We start from the raw sequence: 20,423 nt of genomic DNA, 5'->3' as shown, positions 1-20,423 counted from the left end.
TCAGATTGCTCCAAATGAGGTTTCTTTCACTATTCTCGGAAACATCTGATATTGGTTACAATCAAAGACAGACGGGTCTGCCTCTGAATGCTAATTGCACAACAGAAAATAAAGCCAGGATTTAGTTTAATTTTGCGGGTAAAAGAAAATCTTTGCAGTGGAAGCTTGTGGTACGGGGTTTTCTTTTGCTGTGTAATAAAAGTTATGTTTGATTCCAGGCAACGTTAAATACTATCCGTAGCGTGGTTCTCTTGGTTCTAGACAAGAACCAAAGAACCAGAGACCTGGAGGACACCTTACAAAAGAACTCTGTTAAAGACAGCACAGTAGACACAGAAGTGGCTTACCTGACCCACGAAGGCATGTTTATAAGCGATGCATTTGGCGAAGGGGACCTCCCGCCTGTAGCAGCTGACACTACCTCTCAAAGAAACACTTCCCCAAACAGCGAGCCCTGTAGCAGCGATTCAGTCTCCGAACCAGAATGCACTACCGATTCCTCATCCAGCAAAGAGCAAACGTCCTCTTCCGTTACTCCAGGAGGAGTGGAGATGATGTAAGTTAACGCACTACCTGCCTCGGCTGTACAGCTTGTCAGAAACAAGGTGTTGGATGCTAGGGGCTGTTTGTGTGGTACAAAACTTACTTTGGAGGAATGTCTTTTTCCAGGTAAATGATGTGGATTGGCTTTCTGCGATTGCCCCTGTTGCCTGCCATCCGACTGCACTGTCCCTACCTCGCCTTTGTTTTGTTAGCTTTGTTTTCATCTCTGTGTGTAGTGGTATAGGTACTGATTTTGTCACTTGATTTAGTACAGAAAAGGGCCCTTCTCCTGTCTGTTTTGCTGAGGAGCCTGCTTCCATAGAAAGCAGGGGGAGATGCAAAGTCTGCCCGACATGAAAGGCACAGATCGTTTGTCATGGCCTTAGCTGGTGAAGGCATGTCTGTTCCCTGCACCTATTCACCATGGCTAGTTTTCCTTTCTTTATTAAGCTGGCTTCGTGGAATACACCTTGGTGAATCCTAGTGAAAAATCTTCCGCTTGTTGTCAATTCTGTGACTTGTATGATTAGACAAATACATCTCAGTGCTTTGGCAGCATATAGGCAGTGCTGCCCTGTGGTGCTCCAGACTCCAGAGCTATAAATTTCTTGAACAACCTTTTATGCATTCCTTATTTATGGCTGCTAGTCAGCTGCCTTTGTAAAAGAACCAGGCATAACATGTGTGGGACTCAGCTTTGAGACACTTCAAAAGCCAGAATGTCTGGATACTGAGTTTTATGAAGCAAAATTGAAATAACGCTTCTTACCCTGCTGAGGGGTGGAAAGTAGCGACTGGCCTGCTCGCTGCTGCTGACTGGTACTCAGGTGTCAATCCTCGTGTGTCAGATTTCATAGGGACCTTCCCCCTCTAAATCACAACGCTAGCTGAATGAGAATTTATTTTAAATACCTTGTGCTTAAGAGATCCAGGCCAGGGTGTGTCCGAACACCCATCCTATGCTGGGAAAAAAAACGCAGTGCGAAGAGGAGTCCAGGGGGTTACAGTGAGGAGCAAGGAAGCAGGAGGGAGTTGGGTCCCAACCAACCTGGAGCAGTTAGCCAAGTTGGCTAAAAACAGACCATCCAGACAGAGCTGTTGAGCAGTAGAGGAGTGTCTGGGGCTGGTTGTGAAACTGTTCCAAAATTAACTTGTTTCATCCCTTTTTTTGGTTTTCTTTGTACCTCTGCTCCACATATGGAGAGGGCTAATAAACTTAGGCAATTATGGCAACATTAGCCCAGTTGCTGTGCTGTAGCATCCCAGGTTTTCTCCCTCCTCTCGCACTGTCAGCACTTGAACAGCCAGACTAGACCAAAAGATTGTTATCTTAGCTAGTTAGCACATGGCACAGCTCTGCCATTCGCCTAGCTTCAAAACAGTAGACAAGCCACAAAATTAGTTTGAGGAACACAGACTTAGGAGCCTGAAAGCTAAAAAGCTAGCAGAATGGGTGCAGAGTATCTGTGGTAGGCCTTATACTTGCACTGGAAGAAAAATGCTGTGATGCTCTAATGTTACAGGAGTACCATTTAAAGTTTAGTTCAGTAAACATTACTATTTATTGTATTAGTAGTGGTTGCATGTTTTTTTTTTTTTTTTTTTTTCTTGACTAACAGCAATTAGAGCAATTAGGATATGGAATTAAAACAAAATCTAAGGACAGTGCAGTTGTGCATTTGCTTGTCACGGGGACTGACATGACACTGAGAGCAGCTTGGAAGGTCCCATCTGCACAATGTGACTTTGGTGATTAACTGACTGTGTTTGACAGCTGCTGCAAGGTTCTTTCCTCCTTCAAACTGTGAGCAGAAATACTGTTTTTTATAAATTGATGGGCAAGCAAACGGTTCTGTCATTTGTAGGATCAGCGATGACATGAAGCTAACTGAACTGGAACTGGGCAGGCTGGCAAACAATATTCAAGAGTTGCTTTATAATGCTTCTGATATCTGCCATGATCGTTCAGTCAAGTTCCTCATGGCAAGAGCAAAGGTAAGGAGCTCGGATCAGACCACAGTTGGTGTCTCATCCTTAATGAGCAGTTACTTCAAGTTAGTGGCTTAATGAGTGAGGCTTCTGAAATGGCTTTCTCAATTGAAATCAACTGTTGTCACTGTCACAGGTGCTTGATGTTAATTAAAGCCCAGAGCACACAGGCATTAACATACCATGTCAGTGTAATGCAATGTGGGTTTCTGCTACTTTTTTTTTTTTTCCTTTTTAATATTCTGACTTGCTGTCTTTGAAGTTCCGTGCAGAGAATGCGTATCTATGACAAGCCAGGTGCTTGCGCTGCAGTCTGCCTACCTTGTTTCATTTAGAGTTAAATAATGTACCTCTTAAAATACTAGTAGCCCTCAGACATGCTGACTAATTGTTTCTTGGCTTCTCCGAATTTTTGTGGTGTTGTCTCCTTACAAGGATTTTCTTTGCATAAAGGGTGGCTTCCTAGAGAAGCTGAATTCCAATGAGTTTGTCGCTCTTTCTCGGTTGATGGAAGGCTTTATCTTGGACACCGAGCAGATCTGCGGCAGAAAAAGTATGTCCCTGCGAGGAGCGCTTCAGAGTCAAGCCAATAAATTTGTGAATAGATTCCACGAGGAGAGGAAGACAAAGCTAAGGTATCTCTGGGTAGAAAACCTTCATGTTCTTACTTGAATAATTTTAGCACTCCCATGCAAACAAACGCAGATCTTCTGTTGCCTGGAACGCTTGTAATTCGGTTGTACTTAGCAGAAGTGGGGGCAGTGTGGAACACCGTTTTAAAACACAATTGTTTTCAGTGGTTTTAGATTTTTACAGTTTTCATAACAGTTTCTTCAAACTGGATTGTTCTATGCTTATCTAAATAAAGACAATCAGTAGCTACAGGAAGAACTCCAAAGTGACTTTGGAGGGCTGAAATGCCTCATCTCGGAGGTTAGTAACTCCAGGATAGTTCACTCTCAACTGTTTTTAAAAACATTAAAAGTAATAAAAACAAGAAACACACAAAAAACAAACCACACTTGGGAAATAGGCTTCCCAGTAATACGTCTAGTCCTTTTTACTCTCGTCCATCATAAGTTCCTAAAGTTTCTGTGTTTCTACATGATTTCAGTGGCACTGCTCTCATAGGAATCTGTATTCCCTAGAAGGGTCCTTTGTCCTCTTATAGTTTGAACAAATGAGTTGTTAGAACTCTAGGCCAAGGAGGGTTCTTTCTCTGGTTTGCTACTGCACCTCTTTCTAATAAGGATTGATAATGTGATATTTTGTACCACTGGCTTTTTTAAAATTAGTGTATTTTTGGTTCCACAGCAGTGCAGGCAAGAGAGGTGTCACGACAAGGTATTTCATTTTCTCAGCCTCTTTTCTTTTGTCTTTACAACCAGCCTTCTCTTGGACAATGAGCGCTGGAAACAAGCTGAAGTTCCTGCCGAGTTTCAGGATCTCGTCGATTCTGTGTCAGATGGCAGAATTTCTCTCCCTGAAAAAAAAACAACAGGTATGTATCTTGCAGTTCTGCCATTACCTGAATGTAAATGTGTTATCAGCAAATGGTGCTGGTTAATGTTGATGGACACATTCTGATGTCACTGTCGCTCTTGATCTGTGTTTGCCTTCTGGGTTCTGGGGGCAGGATCAAAACGGAAGGAAATTGATATTTTTTTTTTCCCTGTCAGTGGTGGTGAAACTTGGTCTGACTTTAAATTTGTCTTTTTTTTTTTTTTAATCCATTTATCCATTTAAATGTTAGCACAGGAAGAGAGCTACTTTTTTATAGTAGCATTCGCATTGTAGAGGCTTCCAGTCCATGCAGAGATTCAGTCTTTCCCCCAGAACATACCGCTGAAATGCTGCAAGGGACTGAGAAGCACGTGCATGTGCTCATCCCCCCTTGTGTCAGAGCTAGCTCTTATTCCACGGCTTCATCTCCCAGTTGTTCCAATGAAAGGCAGCATGCTACGTGGCTGCTCATGGAAGTGAAAACTTAAGTACGTTCAATTATTTACCTCACCGCAGAAACCTCATTTGACCTCAGACAAGTCACTTTTTTCTCCTTGTGCCTCATTTCCCCATGTGCAAAATGGGACTGCATAATGCATTTTTACCTTGTGGGTACTCTCATCCAATATTGCAGTGATAAATGTGTGCGAACAGCTAGAAAAGGAAGAAAATATACACAGAGGGAAAGGAAAATGGCAAGAGATGAGGAGGGAACTACAGTACTATCATGGTGTGGAAACTCTCCCTGCTCCCCGAAAAGGAGCACAGCAGAGATGGAGGGTGTACTAGGCCATACTCACCCAAATCATGGAACACAATACCAAAAGAAGCTCGTCTGCCATTCCTCTTAAAAGAAGCTTTTGCTGCTTCCTTCAAGCAGATAGGAAACTGGAGGCATCAAATTTAGCATGAAAAACTGCATCAGTAAGAGCTTCTACTCTGAAGCCTGAGGGAAGTAGTGGTTTAAAGCTAAAATATTAATATACACAGCAAATCATTAGAGAATACACAGCAGAAAACCTAGTGGCTTCTGCTTTTCTTCTTGTGTTTCTAACCTGCTGCATTTGAAGTTTCTAAATCCATAATGACTGTGGGACTTTGGGGGATTTTTCATCTAAAATCCCATCTGTATTCCAGCAGGTATAACCAGTAAGGTTACTTACATTAATTATGATGGATGACACTTTTTTTTTTTTTAATAGAGACATATTCCAAAGTTTGATTCGTTGTTTTCAAACTTGGGCAGGGGAACACGTGATTTCTAGAAATTAGCATTTTTTTTTTGTGCTTCTTTTTAGTTTAACTCATCTTTTTCCTTTCTGCTAAATATTTCAGCTACTGAAGAAAGAAAGCCAACTGAATTTCTTATTGTTGAAGGACAAAAATATGCAACAGTTGGGTAAGATGCATTTTTCTCTTAGCAGTGGGTTATTTGGCAAGTGCTTTTAAATAGAATTGTGATAAATACTAATAGTTTTAGCAATCTTATTTCATAGAAAGAAAACCTCTTCTTGCACAGATTAGTTTATTTTTAGTTCCTGAACAGTTATAAAGCATTGCAAGCTCTTCTGTATATTAAAATGCTTTTTATTCTCCGAATGACCAGACTGAACTTACAGTTTCATTTGATTTTAGCAATTATTTCATGAAGACAATTATTCATGAAAATACAGATTTATCTTCATAGAATATTGTTTTTATTTCTTACAGCATAGGTTATCTCTGGCAAAATACAATAGTCCACTACTGAATGATTGCTTATCTTACTCAGAATAAGAAATAAGATATGGGCTATCTCAGAAGCTGCACTCCTTATTTCTTGATATCCTGATTGCTTTACGTTTGAAAATAGTTTAAAACTGGCCATATCAGAGATATTTTAAAACATATAATACTGAAACACTTATTTCATTCGAAAGCATTCTGTGTTTCCAAAGACTGAGAGGCTTAAGCATTAAATATTCATGGAAGTGTATTTTGGAGAGCGAGTAAAAGCAGGAAGATCTCACTCCCCAGAGTCCTAACATCAATTTACCCCAAACTTAAACAGAAAAGTGCTGATTTACATAATGTCTTTGACCAGCTGTCGTTGTTTCCTGATGATGTGCCATTGTTCAATTAGAAACAGAAGCTGATGGCTCAGAACTTCAGTGCCAGCCTACCGATATCACTGCAAAAGAGCATTTCAGGTCAAGTAGGAGCATTTGAACACACTCTGAAGGATAAAATTTACTTAATAGACTATATATTAGAGAATTCATCTCTGCTCATTTGAAACTTTATTTTTTAGCTCCACAAACCAATTGTCAGCTTCACATCGATACGAATTCTGTTCCACACACTATTATGTACATTTTCATTCTATTTAATCAAATAAAAAACATTCACCAAAAAAAGCCTAGATGTGTGTCCCCTCCCCCCCCCGAATTCTTCAGGAGTTTATTCTCAGTGATTGTGTTTAGCTTCTTCCCATACCCTGCTGCCTAAATGAAGAAAGAGGTTTTTTTTTTGTTTGTTTGTTTTTGTTTTTTTTTTTGAAGTGTTAGAATATCTACTCTGAAATTTGATCTGGCCTCGGTTTCCTTGTCTTCTCTGCATTTGAATTCAAGGGAGCGTACTTGCTCTTTGTGGTGCCTTCCTAAGTCCATGCAGTACCTCCCAAATTCTCTGCTCCCCACGGAATTAATGAGAAATTACAGGTATTCAGCATCTTTAAATATTCGGTGCTGTTCCTTGATAGCTGCCTTCTCTCTTTTTGACTCCTCAGCACCCGTTGCATCCTTTTCAGTGGCTGTTGTCTACAGGCTCTGGATTATACTTGCTCAAAGTTGGCCAGAACTATACAGTGTGACAAGAAAGGAGCTTTTTACTTTTTCCCCAGCTGACATCTGCATGGCGGCTTCTAGTTCCACAATAGCTATTCTTGGAGATTAAAAAGTTATGCTGATGAATATTAGAGGTTTTCTGTTAAACACATGAAGTACTTTATCCACACACCACCCTCTGAAATGGGTATTCTTTATATATGTTTTTTATGTTATGTTTTTACCTCAGATCAGTTACTGGGTTTATTTAATGCTATAATCTCCAGCATTAGGTAGCTTTCTATCAGCATGACTGGCCTGTTTGCAATTTTTTGATATCCTGTGTGCACTGAGTTAAGATATTTGGCTGTTTCCTCTCTTGCAGGACAGTATTGCTGTTAATAAGAATAATCCTTGAGTACTGCCAGTGTGTGGATAACATTCCTTCTATCACCACTGACATGCTTACCCGCCTGTCTGATTTACTGAAGGTATGACTCCAAATGTACGGTCTGTACTTCTCCGGGGTATTCAGGGCAGCAAACCTGTCTTACTCTAATGTTTCACATGCTTTTATGACTTGATATAGATGATGCAAATTATCTAGAAATGATTGCATTTGTGAGGTAGTGTTGTAAGGTAGGTTCTTAAGCTAAAGGCACTGAAGATGCAATTTCTTGTGTCAGGAAGGCTGTCCTTCCTCTTGGTCACCTGGGATATTTGAAATCCCATCTAGCAGTGTTTGTCATAGCTGCCTGTCCTTCAGGGTGCCTGTAGGATTAATGCTACTGACAGAGAAGTGATTTGATTCCAGGTGTCACAGAGATGTATCTGTATTCAGGAAGGAACCTATTCCCTTGATTTCTACAAGTCAGTAGAAAATACGGTCAGTAGAAGCATGAAAAATAGTATAGGATGAAACTGCTGTTGTAAAAGGCAAAGATGATGAAAGACCAGGCCCTTTATTAATCTGTTTCTCTCTAGAGAAGGTGAAAACTGATAGAGCACAGATATGCAAGGTGACACAAGTAAACAAGAATAAAAGGAGCACGTGAATGCTCCTAAAAACTTTCTTATATATCCGTAGCTCACCGGTTAATTCATTTCAAGTTTTTCACTTATGCCTTTGCCCACAAAGGTTTTACGAGGTTTAGAGTTCTGAACATAAGCAGAATTGATAAAAGACCAACAGATTATACTCTGCAAAAGCAGGTTTTACATAAAGGGACTGTGGAAGGGAACTTATCTGGGGAGAGAGACCTTTACATAATCCTCCTTTTGGCTGGTAGTTCTTACCTGAATATCCAGACACAGGAACACTCCTTCCTACAGTTGTCATTCAGCTTCATCCACAAATCATCCACAAACCTTCCCCTTTCTAAGTACCATCCAAGGAGAATCAAGCTAGTTTGGGACTGGGGATCCCTCTCTTTCCACCTCGTTCTCAAGCTGCTGCTTCACACAGGACTTGCAGCACCTTTTTGCAGGCAGGCAGAACAGCAGCAGCTGCCTCAGACTTGGCCAGGTTTGCATTTCTGTGTTACTTCTTTCTCCTTACCGTATCTCGTTAGAGCTCTATGTAAATTAGTCATGTTTTATTCCTTGGTACCCAGCATGCAGTGCAGTTCGATTGTTGTAGTTCCTATCTCTGTGGCAGCGAAGTGACCATCAGGAAGATGACAAGAACCAAAACAAAAGTGCATTTTTTTTTTATGTTTTAGACAAAATAAAGAGTTCCTTAAAGGTGTCCTTGCAAGTTGCTATACTTTTTGTGTGATAATTGCATGACAAATGTAACAAGAGCTAGTTTGTATTGTGATTGGAAGCTGTGGAGTGGTTCCCAGATGATGAAATTGGAGCTGTGGCTGTAACCCGAGTGAAATGACACCTGTGTTTACTCAAAAACACAGTCGTTGTTACTGGAGTTTACCTGGCGCAGCCAAGAGGAGGTTTGCAGCCACGGTGCCAGAACGCAGAAATGCTTTCTCCCAAGCAGTCACAAGGAGGGGGTATTGCTCTTTTGATGTTTCAGACACGCTACTTCCTTTCTGCTTTGTCTGCAACAGGCCATCCGGTAAGTTAGCAATATCCATGAAAGGCAGGGGGAGAGTGCAAGTGTCTATCATCCTTTATAGAACATGCTCCTAATGGTCTGCCACACAGTTGATGAGCTGGCGCTAACCTAAGCTGAATACCTCAGAGCAGCTTAGACTGTGTAGGATGTCTGTCTTTGGCTCAGTGGATCTACTTCTGAAGTCCACCAGGAGGCATAAGAAAAGGCCTTGCTTTTCAGGAGGAGGGGATGACGTGGATGTCAGACAGTTTCAGATCCTGACTTCTGACTGAGAGCAGAGTAGATTATGCCCCTTGTCAGCTCAGGGGCTGCGTGTGGCTCAGGTTCAGCTGTGAGCACTAGGCCTGGGTTGCTTTTCTTGCCCTTGACTCACTACTCTGGCATCCCAGAGCAGGTGCACATCTGCTGCTCCCAGCACATCCCCTGCAGTCCTGAGTTTGGTGACTAGTTTCAGGCAATAGCTTGAAAACAGTACAAGAAAAAGTGCCAACTCTTTCAGTTTAACCTCCTGATTTCCACCCTAGTGTCCCAGTTCCATTCAAACATGAGCCCTGGAACTCCTGCTGTCCAGTCAGAGCAGGGATCAGGGACAACAGCAACAGGTCCTTCATCTCTACTGCTCACCCAACCTGGCCTAGAGTATTTTGGGTCTTGAGCTGAGTGGAAGAGCAGAATAAGACTGACAGTTCGTTTTAGCACATCCTTACTCTTCCAGAGACCTTGTTGGCCTGTGTGCGTTTAATTACTTCTTTCTGCTGGAGATAAGTTAGGAAGATCAAGTCAAAAGTCATCCATCATACCTGGAACTCTTGTAGTGTTGGTTTTTGATGTACCTTCAAGACTTCTGTGCATCATTTCCTAGATCTCAGCACTCTGTAGTGTTAGAAACACAAGTTCGGCTACTTCAGCTGCAGTGAGTTTTTTTTTTTTTTTTTTTTTTCAAGCTTCCTGTAACATGAACAGTGTGAAAAGTCTGGAACCAAAGTTAGAAACGAGTCCTTTTGATATTTTCCATTCTGGTTTTATACTTTTACCCCCTCCACTCTACTTAGCAAAACTAGTGAGATCTTTACCCTTCCCTATGTTCAAGGCCCTGGTTTGAGAAGAACAATTTTTTTTTTAGATTTCTAGTACAAAGCTGCTAGTGTAGTGCCTTCAAAGTAAGGCTGAACGTAGCTAGTCTGCAGCACCTCTGACTTAATAGTCTATTTCTAGACTCAGAGAAACCTCACCCAAAGGTCTCATACAAAAGCAGAAATTAGTCCCCGGATTGAAATCACTGACTAGCTAACTGTATTTTTAATAACAGTATTTCTACCTCCATTTCATGAAGCACTGCCTTGAGTGCTTTAGCCTAAGCTGAGTCAAAAAATACTACAGGCCAGTGACTGCTGAAATTGGCTTAAAAAAAAGAAGTTCCATTTGTCTTACAAGTTAATAGACATGGACTCCTCCGTAGTATGAGTATGTGAAACCCTGGAAGTGGCTTTGTTTATTTTGTAATTATCTGTTTAACCTTGCACAATTCTAATGATAGTATTTCTAAACTGTGGTTACGTGTAGTTCTTACAGAGTCAGCATACCTTTTCATTATCTTTTTTTTTGTCTTGTAGTATTTCAACTCTAGAAGCTGCCAACTGGTGCTTGGAGCTGGTGCGTTGCAAGTTGTTGGCTTGAAAACAATCACTACAAAAAATCTAGGTATGGATTTCTGTATTTGAAGTGTCCAATCTTGTATTCCTGTCTGATTAAAAAACAAACAAAAAACCAACCACTGAATGTTTAGCATAAGCTATTCTTGTTGTGGTGCTGTGTGTGGAGCACAGACAGTGATAAAACCTTCCTTGTTAGGAGGTAAAACACGCATGAAGGCTAATGAGTTGTCTGTTCAAGGGGTGCACTAAAATCTATCCAATTCCTTTGCTGTCTACCGCATCGCTTCAAATACAAAGGTTCGCTCTGTTGTGAGAAAGAAATAAACAGGCTAGTAAGTTTTTCCATGAAAATGTTTTGCCTGTGGAAAGGCTTAGTTACTTTTTCAGTGGTGACTTTGGCACGCTTGGGAGCTGCTCAGTGTTTCAGTCTTGAGACTGGAGGTATGTAGGTAGAGGAATCCAGCCAAACGCCAGTCTCCCCGTGTGTTTTGCTGAGCTGTGCTGTCCCATCTGCCCTGTGGGGCTGTGTTTTGTAACGCAGTGTCCAAATGCAGCTCCTGTGGGTTATAACCGCATGTCGGTAATGTGCAGAATGATTTCTGTGGGTGGCTCTGAATCAAACAGTTAGTCTTTATGTGGTGGAATGTCTCAGTGCAGTCAGGTAAATTAGGGCTCTGTGTCTGTGTGCTGAATCCAAGCTCTGCTTTGGGCTTTAGAATTTCTCATTTGAAGTGTGCAGCTATTTAGCTGAATTGACAGTGCAGAGTTTCCTGCCTGGACTGCTTTATCTGCCCTTTTCAGGGAGAACTAGCTACACGCTTCCATGCTGCAGAACAGCCGTGGTACTTCAGACCCCTCAGTTTTAAACTGAAATGAAGAGCCTTTGGTGGTGGGTTAAAGCAGGTGTTTGAGCTTCCAGTTCCCATGTTTCAGGGTGTACTGATTACCAAACTGCATTTCACTTCTAAAAAGAGATCAGCTTGAGGATGGTCTGAGAGGCTTCTGGCCATGGTGTTGCAGCAGACACAAGTGAGCAGAGAGAAGAGGCTGCTTTCAGGACTTTGCTCCGAAAGGCTTGGCGATCAAGCTGGCATCACCACATGTCCTGCTCCTGGCTCAGGAGAAGCTCAGATTTGGGAATCCTGCCAGCACCACAGGCAGGAGCTGGCGCTGGGCAGCTCGGCGCTGGCAGGGCAGCGTGTTTGTGTGCATCTGTCGGGGGAGAAATGTTGGTGCCTTGAGAATGTGGCTGCTGAGGTTAGGTAGCTGATGAGTCAGGTCTTGTGAGATCTCTCTGATGTCTGCCTGTGCTCAGGGCTCAAAATGTCAAGCAGATACTTAAAGCCTCTTGTAAAATTAGTCCCTTATCCCATATCTTACAGAATCTGGGTGTGAATGGCCAGGTACTCATCTGGCGTCTCCACTGGGCGGGGTCTTCCAGTGGAAAAAAGTGCTTACCTCCTACCTTGTTACCTTGTTTGTTTGTTTTAAAGCATATTAAATGGCATTAGGTCTATCTCATTCATGTTACAGGAGACACAGTCTATACCAAATGCCTCTTCTTGTGTAATAATTGTTTTGTTTTCTTTTCTTTTCCTCTCTCACTTCTGGATTTACAGCCCTTTCTTCACGCTGCCTACAGCTAATCGTACACTACATTCCTATCATCAGGGCTCATTTTGAAGCTCGACTGCAGCCGAAGCAGTTTAGCATGCTCAGGCATTTTGACCACATAACAAAGGTAATTCTTTTGGCATTTCCTAATTAAATGGGAAGTTCTGCTTCTCAGCTGTGCTCTGAAAAATATGAATGTCATTAGATAATAAATAAAACCTGCTCTCTTTCATTACAGGATTATCATGACCACATAGCTGAAATTTCAGCGAAGCTTGTTGCCATAATGGATAGCTTATTTGACAAACTATTATCCAAGGTAACAATTTAAGAAATAATTATACACACTCGAAATTGCAGTTAGAGGTCTCCCTGTATACAGCCCAGATATTTCAAATGGAATCTCAAACTTTCCTCATCAGGAGTCATTTGCACGTCTTTAAACTGTGTATGCAGAAAGTTCTGTGCAGTACTTGGGCATTTATTTTGTCTTAACTCTTGCCACATGCGTGCCATTTGTCTTCACCCCCAAAAATTGTTGATTTACTCCATCATCAGTAACGGACGTGCTTTGGCTGACACAGATGCTCTGTGTTTAGGAGCTGCAGCGCTCTCCTTCCTTGGGCAGTTTTATCCCTGGCAGCTCGTCTGCAGTCAGGTTGCTGCTGCCTCTTGCCTGTCCCAAGGAGCTGGTTCCCCTTTCCTGTTCTTCCAGATGGTGCCTCTGCACGTGTTATTTCCTGCAGCTCAGGAAACAGCAGAAACTGCTGAGGAGGGAGAGTTTTCTGAGGGGAAGGATCTGCTCATTGATATGGCTGCAAGCCTGGGGACTAGAAGTCTGTGCTTAGTAGTTCCTGCTGCGTAGCAGGGCTGATAACTGTGCCATTAAGTTCTCTTAGTGTTTTATGAATGCCTGTCAGCTGAACAGGTTGGCCCTGGGCAGGATCCAGTCACTGACTCACCTAGAGGCAGAGAACACTGCACTCCTTGGGGTTACAGAAGAGACTCTCCCCCAGGACGGGCCTGTTGGGCCCGCTAATCTGATGGATCTAGTATGTGAGTGTTCAAAGCTCAGTGCTTTGCTTTGGCTCTTATGCTCTTACAAAAAAAAAGGAAGAAAAAAAAGTTATTTCCTGAGAAAAGAAGATTAATCCTTCAGAGTCAGATTTGATTGATTGACCTTGGCCAACCTCTTCCTTGTGGCAGCTTATGAGAATCACAGCATCTCTGTGCTGGGGCACGGGTTGGTGTGCTGGGGGCTTCGCTGCAGCAGGGCAGCTGTAACAGGCAGAATTTCTGTCTTGCTGTTTCTATTATGTTGTTATTTGCTGTTTATTCTGTGCTGTGCTTTTTCTTGTCATGTGTTTCTTTTAGCCATAGTGTTACCTAAATGTAGGGAAAAAATCCAAAACGTTTTAAGTGAGAACTCTTTTTTTCCTTTGTGTTTACGTTTTGAAAACATGTTTATGTCCTTTTCTGAAGCTCATAAATAGCAGTTCTGTGCAGTAACGTGGCTTTTTGATCACTTTTTATGTTACTGCTTGTAAAAGTAAAAGACAAATGCAAGAGTGTTGGTTATTGATACTAAACAAGCTAGCCCACAGCAGATCAGTAACACGCTTTTTGTTCTTGATGGTAGTTAGTGAGCATCTATCCCCTACTGTCCTTCCGTCTTCGCAGCCTGTTCACCTCTTGTGAGTTGGCATGAGATACAAGCTGAGAATATTCCTGTTGTTTAAAGGTCCTAAAGGCTTGAGTGAGAGTACCTGGCTCATACGAATGCAACCCACAGAGTACAGAAGAGGAGGCCATGTGTTGATTTGCCTCCCTTCCTAACATATCCCGTAATTTGGCTCTTCTTGTTCCTGCAATAATAAAGGCACTGAAGGCAGTGCAGAACATAAAAACATGGGAAATTTGCAAACGGGCATGTCAGTAGCTTTGTTATATGGGTTTTTGTGAGGGTCCAGATACTTCAGTGGCTTGTGGATAAAGTGCTCATCTGCTCTTACGAGCGTACATCTGAACGAGGAAGCGAGCTTCATGGCAGTGCCATGGCCAGTGTGGTTTAAAACCAAATAAATTGCGCAGCCTGGAAACCGTGCTGCTTTGTACGAAAGAAATGGTTTAGTCCAGTAGGTAGGACCCCAGCCTGCTACTCGGGCAGCGCAGACAACTTATTTCTGCCTTCCTAAGCCCTGCAGAGCAGGAGCTGTGCCCTGCCACCCCACCGCCACAGGGAGCTGCACCGGTGCGCAGCCAGCTCCCGGCATCCCTCTGGTGGCTTTGGCACAGGCGTAAAGCGAGAAGAGGGATGTGTAACAGCTATAATTAACCGCTTTAAAAGGCATAGGTTTTTAGAAAGGGATAAATGTTCGTGGAAAAAACAAAACAGGTGGAGTTCTCTGCTTCTCTTGCAGCTTGCTGTCTTGTGACTGTTTGGAAAGAAGAGCAGTGAATTTTTGTCTGATCCCTCGTGGTGTTACACGCTGTTGACCTTAGTGGGAGATAAAAATGGCCAGCTACGTGCAGGGCTGGAGCTCATGTTTCTTTCTGGTGCTGTTGCTTTTTCCCTGTCATCATGAGGAGTTTGTCTGTAGTCGTGCAAGAGCCTTAGCTGCAGCTTGCCAGTTCCCTCTGGCTTTACACCACGCTGGTAAATTGTAAATCGTTTGTTGCTTAACTCATGTCTTGAGGCACAATCCAGGGTGCTCTGTGGTTGTCCCACGCAGGGAGCAGGGCTCCTGGAGCACTAAATACTACCTTTCTGCTCCTTCTCCTGCTAGTTATTGGTTTGGCTTTTCCTTAAAGACTTTCTCAAAACTCCCTGTTTCTTTTTTCTCCCCCACTTGGGCAAGCTTTGTTCTCTTTCACAATTCAGGCTATCATACGAGCGAGCATCTCCTCCTATGTGCTGGTAAATTATTGGTTACAATGAGTCAGCCCTTGCGCTGAGTTGTGCAAGCCTGTGTGTGGAAGTATTGCCCTCCTTAGAGAGGCAGACCCGCGGGTGCTTAACCCAGGCCCGTGCTAGCACAGCCTCTCCTCCAGGAGATGAAGAAGAGCTGGCTTCTCTGCTGGTGCTGGGATAGAAGTACCTGGAAAAACTAAGATCACATTCAGATTTTCCCTTTCCAGGGTGGGGATGTAAGAGTTTTGTTCCCTTTGTAGCAAATCACTCGCCTTCTGGTGGTTTCAATGCCTCGTTTCTCAGATCTCAGTCGCTGTTAGAGAAAAGAAGTTTCCTACTTTGCTTTCCCAGATATTTCTGCAGCAGTTTTTATTAGCTTCTTGGCCCACACGGAGTTTTCAGCACCTTCCATTTTATGCTTTTCTTCCCTCCTTCCTTCAGAAATTTGTATGCATGTAATCTTCGAGAAGCAGTCTCCTCTGGTGAAGTTCCGGGGGGCATATTCTTCAGAGGTGTAATCGTTTCTGTCAGGGATTCTGGGGAGAATATAAATCCAAAGCAGAGTGGAGCGGGCCAGCTAGCAGGGCACGTTGCGTGCATCTCTTCAGCCGCTGCAGTGATCATTCTGTCTGCATCTGTAATTCATAGGGTAATGGAAACCAACAAAAGTAATAAGCGAGGAAAGCAATTAAAACTAACAAAGATGAGCAGATGAAGTTGGGAAATTCTCAGCTTTCATGCCGCTTTGAATGCGACTGTTTATAAAGCAGGAAGTGATAAAAGATTGTATGATGTTAGTCCTTGGGTGAAGAGCAGCAGATCGTGCCCAGTGACTGCTTTCGTTTGTGGTGTGCTAAATGAGCCTTGAGCCACGATGAATGAGCAGCAATGCGGGGCTTCGGGTGGCCGATGGAAATACTCCTGTATCAACCAGCTAACCGTGGCAGAAAGGAGTAAGGGGGTTTGTTTTTATTTCCAGTATGAAGTGAAAGCTCCTGTTCCTTCAGCGTGCTTCAGGAATATCTGCAAGCAAATGGCAAAGATGCACGAAGCTATATATGATCTCCTTCCCGAGGAACAAACTCAGGTGAATGTTATTTTTGAGATTCATGTAACACCTCCTTTGCAAACGCACATTCACTCTGTAACAAGAGAGACTTCTGCTTTATCTGTGCAAGGGGGGGAAATACCAAGTTTTTGCAAAACCCACACAGGAGAGGGGTTGGCAGCAGTCACGTAGACAGCTTGGTCTGAACTGAAATAAACATTTGAATGTGCAGCAAGAACAATGAGACACACAAAATTAACTGGCTCCAGCATTTGGAGCTGCAGTTTTGTGTCCAGAGAGGTGGATCTTCAATTCAGACATCAGTGGTGAAATTCTCTGCAAATGGCAACACTTCAGGGTTCAAAAAAAGCCCTTTTGGGGAACTCTTCTGTAACACTGCTCAAACACAGTGGGATCTGAAGGTCCCTAAACGTATTTTGAGGCCAAATTGTACCAGATATGCTTTTTCAGTAGTTTGCTGCAGTTGAGGCTGCTGCAGAGTTGTAAATCTAAGGATAGGAAGGGCTGATAGTCACTGAATGTGCAGAGTTGTAGATTCTCTTTTCACCCTAAATTAAATGTTCCCTTCAAAGTGTTTTTTTTGTACTTCCTCATGGAAAAAAGACTGTAAGTGGTTATAGTTCAGGAAAAAGATACGTTGTCTTCTAGCCTGAATACAAGTTGCCAGATGATCCAGACAACAGGAAGAAAAAGATCATGTTTAATGATTTCTATGATAAAATAATGTGTCTCTAAGTGCAACATGTAACAGATAAGGCAGGTGTATACTGTCCTGTAGGTTATATATTGTGCCTGGTTAGCAAAACTAGGAGGCAAAAGGAAAAATCACACAAATTGCATGAATAAAACAGAAGGTCAGTGTGATTTTAGATATTTGCAAGGCATTTCTTCTCTGTAGGCAATGATGCAAGCATGGGGATGGTTTCCTTATCCTGGTTCTTTGGTTTCTTCCAGATGTTGTTTTTAAGAATTAACGCAAGCTACAAACTTCATCTGAAGAGGCAGCTGGCCCACTTAAATGTAGTCAATGACGGAGGACCTCAGAATGGGTGAGTTTGAGCACTTCTTGTACTGCGTAACTTAAATGGGCAGGCATTGTCCTCTGTAAGAAGTTTGGAAAGCAGAATGCAGCCACACTCCCATGTTTTTTAAGCATTTGTTTGGAGCCTTCTTATGATAAGGGACATCACCCTCAGAACACAATCAGCTTGCTAATCCGTTGGGGAGTTGGGCATTGTCTTGGAGGCCTGCTGTGAGACTTGGGTAGGGCTCTTCAGCTCGTGAATTGCTTTTTCCCCTTCAGTGTGGCAGCAGTAGCCACATTTTAGTTTGCAAGAATTGTGTGATCCTTGAAGCGGTGTTAAAATGTGGATGATGACTCATAGTGCTAGCAGAGTAAAAATAAGAAAGCGGCATTTCATCTGTGCGTCGGGGAGCTTCTACACAGCAATTGCTTTTGTGGCAGAAGTAGAGAATTGAACTAGAGATAAGCTCTGTGAGTGCATTGCCCTTTCCTGTCCCAGTACAACCTTCCCTCGCCACAACTGGTCAGCGGTACTTCTTACAGGGTGGGTGCCTGACGGTGCCCAGTCACCTCAGGAGAAAGCGTGCAGCCTCTTGTGGCTCAGGCTCTATTTTAAGTCAGTTTGTGCCCTGAAACAAAAAGGCTTCTTAATGACCCTTATTTGCGGCGTAGCAGGGGTGGAATTCAGTCAGCCTAGCCACCTGCAAGAAAGCCTTGTCTTAGGTTGAAGAAGCCAGAGAAGGAAGTTTTATAAATGCTCTCAAGGAGCTGGGAGGAAGAAGAGTTTTGTTCCTGTCCCAGTTTATTCTTTCTTGTCCTGCTTAAGCTTATTCATCCTTGTCCTCTACGTGAGCCTATGTGAAATGATTTTCTGTACTTGTGGTGCAGTTACAGATAACAGAGAGATGTAAGCCAGCAAGTTTACCGCGTAGAGCGAGGCTGCACAGCCCAAACTCGAGCACCCAGGGTGCTTTGTGGAGTGTTTGATCTTGGGCTTCTTGCGTAGTCCTGAACTGTGTTGTGCTGTCTGCATGCTGCTGCTTTTGGTTTTGGCCAATGCCTGTAGTTGGAGGGCCTAAAAGGATCCCTTTAGCAGTGCTGTGTTTCCCAGCAGGGTCATCCTCCCTGTCAGAAGAGTCCCTCACCTCCGGCTAGAAGCAGTGATGCCCCAAGCCTGCTTCTTTTGTGGCAGCAGTTGCTTCCTTTAGAGCACGCCTCTCTCCAAAGATGTAGCTGGGGCCTTTTGAGAAGGAAAATATCAAACACTGAATTTCTCTTGCTGCTTTTCCAGCAGTCTTTTACTGACCTAGTTTTTAGCATGTTTTTCTGTTTCTCATCCCATACATAAACTGCTTGTTTCTGTAACAATAGTAAAAATCCAGATCTGTGAATCTCGGTTATCCTTCAACTGTGAAAATACAGCTTTTACTCCTACATCTTGCTGCTTTCTAACCAGAAACACTGTGGTCATGTTTGTGTGATCCCATGATATATTTCAACAGTGTAACGCATTCTAACTCTGGATATAAGCGTTGTAAACACTCAGTATAGCTGTTTGGTTGCTTTTCTATTCATCTTTCAGAATACAGAAGCTAATATTGCAATAATTAGTATTCTAAGTTGCAATGGAATCAGAATTTTAAGTCAAGATAAGCCTGGGATTACAGCAGAAGAATAGAAGTTTTGGGTGCCTAATTCCCGCTGAATTTTATCTCCCTTCACTAATAACTAGTTTTACATCTAGCAGGAATCACAGGTTGTATACAATGACTATTGTAAGAAAAACCTGCATTGCACTGGGTTTTGGGCTGATGTTTATCATACCTAATCTGGTCGTAGTATTTGAACATGCATCGTTGTAATTGTTTGATTCATAAATAACCTCTGGTGGTTTTTCTAAATATTTGAGCTAGATTTGATACGTTCAGATGCTAATCTTACCCTATGTTTCAATGCAGGCTGGTTACGTCAGATGTAGCTTTTTACACTGGAAACCTTCAAGCGCTGAAAGGCCTTAACAACTTAGACCTAAACATGGCTGAAATTTGGGAGCAGAAGAGGTGATAATCCACTGGGAGCAGTCACTTGGCTCTGACAACAGACCGACTTTCTTCTAAGAAGCGTGACGACTGTGAGGTGAATACTTAAGAACAGAGTCCAAGAAAGGACACTATTGATAGTCGGGGAAACTAGACTCAGAGTGAGCTGCAGGGAGTGATCTTTTCAGTGTCCTTCAGCAAGAAACAAGTGATCAGCTGTCTGTGCAATGTTTTTCATTCTCTCTGGAAACAGACTCAGGTTTCTTTGGACCAAATCCAAAAGAACACATAGCTGTAACACAGCTGTAGTTGTCTAGAATGCTCTGTATATCTTTATATTAAAAAGATGCTTTGCATTTCTTCTAGTGCAATGAAATTCACATGGTGTCCCACCTTATTTAATGATGGTACAATATAAGAATCTTGCAGTTGGAACTCTGTAGAAAATGTTTTTCTCTATGAAACTATGCTGTTCTAAAATTTATTTTTTTACAGAACTTTATATAAATAAATGTCTTTTGATTGCTTGCATATAGGATTCAGATTTGTTAGGAAGCAGTCTTGTTTCAGGGTATTTCTCACAGCTGGGCTCTAAACTGCCACCTGAAGATATGATTTTCTAATAAACTGCCTGTTCACTGAAGCCATTACTAGAGGATAGATTTGTGAACTCGTAATCATTAGCAACAACGAAATAACAGCGGGCTTCTCATGGAACCTGAAGGTAGTAAAAAGGCTGGTGTGCAGATGGCTTCCTGCAGCTACCCCACCGCTGACTAGGCATTGCCACTTACACTAGGGTAAGTACCGTGCTGAGTTTTTCAGTTATTCACTAAGCAGAGACAGAGGAGGACACAAAAAATGGGCCAGGAGGCATTTTGAAGTTTTTAGGCTGCTTATAAAGGGTTGTACCATTAAGAAAGGTGCAACTGAAATTAACTGAAATTAACAAAAAAAGAGTTTGTTTGTTTTTTTAATACTACCTTTTAAGACTGGATGCTGCCAGTACTAAGTAAAAGTGCCTGTGTATTTCACCTCACACCTTTACCTAAGCATAGTCTGAGTGCCTAACCCTGTGCTGATTATGTATGATGGAATGGTCTCCTGTGCGCCTATGGTTTCTTGAGACAGGCATGTTTAGCTGTTAGCATAACAGATGTCATTAATTGTCAGTCAAAATAAAGCTATAAAATCAGAG

At 42.5% G+C, this 20,423-nt stretch overlaps 1 protein-coding gene across 3 annotated transcripts in view; it reads left to right on the top strand.

Annotated features, from left to right (window-relative positions):
• VPS54 (VPS54 subunit of GARP complex) overlaps window positions 1-20,422 on the top strand; it is a 49,568-nt gene extending 29,146 nt beyond the window's left edge. For all 3 annotated transcript variants that reach the window (XM_035323365.1, XM_035323366.1, XM_035323367.1), the window contains 12 exons: window positions 219-556; window positions 2,409-2,538; window positions 2,986-3,167; window positions 3,921-4,033; window positions 5,371-5,434; window positions 7,225-7,330; window positions 10,527-10,614; window positions 12,188-12,309; window positions 12,421-12,501; window positions 16,073-16,180; window positions 17,117-17,211; window positions 19,145-20,422. In XM_035323365.1, coding sequence (XP_035179256.1) covers window positions 219-556; window positions 2,409-2,538; window positions 2,986-3,167; window positions 3,921-4,033; window positions 5,371-5,434; window positions 7,225-7,330; window positions 10,527-10,614; window positions 12,188-12,309; window positions 12,421-12,501; window positions 16,073-16,180; window positions 17,117-17,211; window positions 19,145-19,250 — 1,533 coding nt within the window. In that variant the 3' untranslated portion in view covers window positions 19,251-20,422. The remainder of the gene's footprint in view (window positions 1-218; window positions 557-2,408; window positions 2,539-2,985; window positions 3,168-3,920; window positions 4,034-5,370; window positions 5,435-7,224; window positions 7,331-10,526; window positions 10,615-12,187; window positions 12,310-12,420; window positions 12,502-16,072; window positions 16,181-17,116; window positions 17,212-19,144) is intronic.
• The last annotated feature ends 1 nt before the right edge of the window (window position 20,423 follows it).

Source organism: Oxyura jamaicensis, chromosome 3, assembly GCF_011077185.1.
Source record: "Oxyura jamaicensis isolate SHBP4307 breed ruddy duck chromosome 3, BPBGC_Ojam_1.0, whole genome shotgun sequence".
NCBI lineage: Eukaryota > Metazoa > Chordata > Aves > Anseriformes > Anatidae > Oxyura > Oxyura jamaicensis.
Note: the sequence above shows the minus strand (reverse complement) of the source record. Positions and strands in the feature narration are given on the sequence as shown.